Source organism: Pistacia vera, unplaced genomic scaffold, assembly GCF_008641045.1.
Source record: "Pistacia vera cultivar Batoury unplaced genomic scaffold, PisVer_v2 Contig396, whole genome shotgun sequence".
Lineage (NCBI taxonomy): Eukaryota > Viridiplantae > Streptophyta > Magnoliopsida > Sapindales > Anacardiaceae > Pistacia > Pistacia vera.
Window position 1 is genome coordinate 342,099 of NW_022196219.1, and position 4,375 is coordinate 346,473.

The window sequence follows — 4,375 nt, forward strand, 5'->3', positions numbered from 1 at the left end:
ACAATAAAGAAAACCTTAGAATTAAAATTCTGAATTAAAGAAAAGATACAGTACACAAACTGACTACTGTTATCTTATTTATACTAGAATTATCCTTAACTAACTAGGAAAAGAATAATCCTATTAATTGAAACAAACCTTATTCTAATATGGAAAACTCCTAAAACAAGAAATTGAATCTAATTAGGAATACTATAACAAAATAAGAAAATTTAAACAAGAAAACCTAAATATAAGGAAAGAGGTGGAAAATAATAAAATCCTCTTTCCTAAAGAATTGTAATAATATATTATCTGCATCAGATGCTCAAGAAATGTTATAGAAGTTCAACCTTAAGTGTCATAATTATTGACAAAAAAAAGAAAAAAAAAGTTCATACTTGTAAAACCTGACAATTTTCCAGCGTGCTTTTCCCCCCCTGAAATATTATTAGTAAAATCAGGTCTCTGGTAGCAGTTTCGGAAAAAAAAAAAAGTAGAGATTATTCATTTATTGCAACCACAACAAAAATAAAGACTCCAAATTCATAGGTTAGAAAGGTGGAGCAAATTATTTACAAGATTTAAGACTAAAGCTATAAATAGCAAATGTCAAGGATTGAATTTCCTAAAAGAGAAAACAGGCATCTATAACAATCCTGCGAAGACAGATGTTCAATCGATCAGACAATCCAAGTGAATTCAAGATACAAAAAACGTAAAAAGTATAGTTAAGAGAGCATATCTATACCTGCCCAAAAAGAAATTAAAAAATTTAAATTCAGTTCCTTTGATCCATTCCGTAAAGGAAAATGGTTCTTTAGCTTAAAGTTTCCCAAAAACCAAAACAATTGCACATCAACATGATCAGCCGAACTAAGAATTGGCAACGTGTTAAAATAGGTTCTACATACATGAACAATTTGATTCAAGCAATTACTCAGGCCCAACGGATGACAGAAAAAGGCTTAATTTATGAATAAATCAATCATGGTCTGGTAACAGAAAAAACAAATCAATTCTTAACTTCAGATATATTCTATCTCAATCCTTCCGTCCACCCAAAACTCCATGTCAAGGTTTTTGTCACTCATTCCTTCTCATATCTTCATGCATATTACAGCATTTAACTTTTTCTTCCCCTCTTTGGATAGAAACCATCTCAAGATTGATGAATTAATTATCATCAACAATTAGAGCACATAAGTACCATCAAATAAACAGTCATCCTAACCCTAGAATGTTTCTACCAATGAGAGTACAAACCCTTGGATTATTTAAGAATGAATTGATCTCTAACCAAATGCATCTTCTAACACCACCCTTGGAGAGGGCGCGAATGCAGTGAATTTAGGTCAAAAGGCACAAAAATATGCAGGCATGAAATCTGCGACGAATTTGTTTTATAAGAAAATGACTATAAAAATGATTAACCAAAACTGGCATTCAAGGGGGTACAAAAGCCCTAGCATACCATACCATTTTGTAAGCATTAGTTAACACTCGCCCTCCAAATCATTTCGCAAGCATTAGTTTTCACTTGCAGTCCAAATTATTTTGCAAGCTTGAGTTATTATTTGAACTGAAACAGCCAGTTATTAGGAGCCATAATCCAAATTCCTATTTACTCTCAATATCACTATTGTAATGCATAGTATTATTAGTATTACTGAGTCCCTTTCAATCTAATCATCTACCACACTTCTCACCAACAGATTAGCACTTCAACTCATCCCCCATCTCATGCAGCCCAAGCTAGACTTTCTCCTATCTACTAGTCCGTCTAATTCTGAAAAAAATGATAATCACATTGTGCCTCTAACCAGTATTATCACTTGAGTCTCACAGGAATCATTCCTCAAACTAAAATCTTCACTATAGAAAGAGAGAACCTGAAGACATCATCCAGCCGAACCAAATAGCAAACATACACAATTGAGGGAAAAAAATTAACCCTCTCACAGTTGAAAGCAGGATGCATTCCCTAATTATGCCTTATCCTCTTATTTCATCCTCCAGTCTAAGTAGCATGATTGGCAGAGGAATGGAATGTGACTATTTGCACGACTGGTCTTAATGTGTGATCTAAAGGAGGCGACAAAAATAAATTCAGATTATGCATTGAAAATTGTTTGTCATTTGTAAATAATTTGCATTGATTATAAGAAAAGAAAAAAGTTTTCTCCCTTATATAATTGGTATGAACAATAAAATAATAAACAGTATAATGTAACTTCCAAACATAAAGAAATTGAATTCTATTTTAGCTAAAGGATAGATTTTTAATATACACACTAACCTACACCCGGGAATCCACCATCTAAATTGACACATATCTCCACATTTTTAGTTTCCTCTTCTTTTTACTCTTAATACACATTCAAAGTAGCTCAGCTCATATATTTCTAAAACTAATCAAACACCCCAAAACAATATCTTCAAATTCTTTTAACATCTAGAGTTAACTTAAATAATAATAAGAGACAACAGAAAGGCTTCTCATTTTGTTTAATCAAAATTTAAGCAACCCTCTTCACAAAAATCAAACCAGCAATACCTACATTAAGAGAAAATCTTCTTGAAAAAAATATATAAAAAGTACCTTGGAGTAAGGCAAAATATGATCGTAATCATGGCACAAACAACCGGGACAGCCCACAAGCTTTCTAAAAACAATGTTACCGACAGCGTCTCTCCGCCAGCGATCTGGGTCTCGTCCTCTGACCTTCTCCGCCTTTTCCCAGCACTGTTGCTTCACGCTGTACGGGAAACTCCTAGGATTTGCGCTCGAATCTGGAGATGAAATTTGAAGGTTTCTAAAGAAAGTTGTAGTTTCTTCCTCAGTCAGGAGTTCACTATCCAGAACAGAGGCAGAGGGTGCGGTGGTGGTGGTGGTTTGGGTCCGTCTTCTCGGCGGAGACGACGGTCGCATTGTCGTTGCTGTTCTTGTTTTTTTATCTTTGTTTGCTCTCATTTTGAGTTGGGAACTTCAGTGGATAAAGTTTCCGTCAATTTTTAGTATATATTAATATATTTAAAATTTATTTCCAAGTGTAATGTAAATCGGGTAGGGGTGGGTACGGGTATCGGATAGAATCAGAATCTATGGGAAGAACCAAAACCAGAACTAGAATCAAAATCAGAATCGGAACCAGAACCTACCTGAAATCGACACTGTGCGGGTAGATTCCAGTTCCATTTTTTTAGAATTGATACTGTGCAATTCTAGTTCCGGTTCCTACATGTGGAGGAACCGGAATCGGAACCAGAAACTAGAAAAAAGAACCTGTAATGGGTACCTGGCTTGGAACCTACAGCAGGTACCCTGTTTTGGAACCTGAGCTGAAATAAATATCTGTGAAGAATAGGGGTCTATTATAATTTTACAAATAAAAAAATTTAAAATGAAAAAAGTTAAATTTTTACAATAACCTAATTAAATAAATATACAATTATACTTATTACATATAAACTACACCATATACAAAACTTTAATATATTAATATTAAAGTTTTGATTAATTAAATGTATAATTGGAATTAGGACCAATTAAAAGTGTTTTAATGTTATTAAAATAATTATTTTTAAATAAAATAGTATATTTGATTGAATAATAATATAATATTTAGTTATTTACTTCAATTATCAAATTTTAAGTATATAATTACATTATAGTTGAATGATTACTTAATTAATTATAAGTTTATAATATTACATTAGTAATTTAATACATTACTTAATTAAATAATTAAAAATTTAATTAACTATAACATTACATTATAGATTTATAGTATAATTACTTAATTAATTATAACATTACATTATAAACAAATGATTACTTAATTAAATGACTATAACATTCTATTATAAATATTAGAACAATGGTTAATTAAATGATTAAAAGTTTAATTAATTATAATATTACATTAAAGATTTATAATATGATTACTCAATTCATTATAACATTACATTATAGTATGATCACATAATTAAATTATTACTTAATTAATTATGACATTATATTATAAACATTAATAATTTACTACATTAGTACAATACTTAATTAAATGATTAGAAATTTAATTAATTATAATATTACATTATAAATTTATAATATGATTACTTAATTAATTATAATATTACGTAATAAACAAATGATTACTTAATTAATTATAACATTCTATTTAAACATTAGTACAATACTTAATTAAATGATTAGAAATTTAATTAATTATAACATTTCAAATTATAATATGATTACTTAATTAATTATAATATTACGTTATAAACAAATGATTACTTAATTAATTATAACATTTTATTATAAACATTAGTACAATACTTAACTAAATGATTAAAAATTTAATTAATTATAACATTATATTATAATTAAATA

General features: G+C 29.4%; 1 protein-coding gene across 1 annotated transcript; it reads right to left on the reverse strand.

Moving 5' to 3' along the window:
* Window positions 1-374: 374 nt before the first annotated feature.
* Window positions 375-2,967, reverse strand: LOC116141212. The gene is made up of 2 exons (XM_031426731.1): window positions 2,582-2,967; window positions 375-419 (listed from the first exon to the last, which is right to left on the reverse strand). Exons 1-2 carry the CDS (start codon window positions 2,951-2,953, stop codon window positions 375-377), a joined length of 417 nt encoding a protein of 138 aa, XP_031282591.1. The 5' UTR covers window positions 2,954-2,967.
* Window positions 2,968-4,375: the final 1,408 nt, after the last annotated feature.

Coding starts and splice junctions, on each gene's coding strand:
- LOC116141212 (XM_031426731.1), bottom strand. CDS start 2,953: ATGAGAGCAAACAAAGATAAAAAAACAAGAACAGCAACGACAATGCGA. Junction 420..2,581: donor ATATTTTGCCTTACTCCAAG/GTACTTTTTATA, acceptor ATAATATTTCAG/GGGGGGAAAAGCACGCTGGA.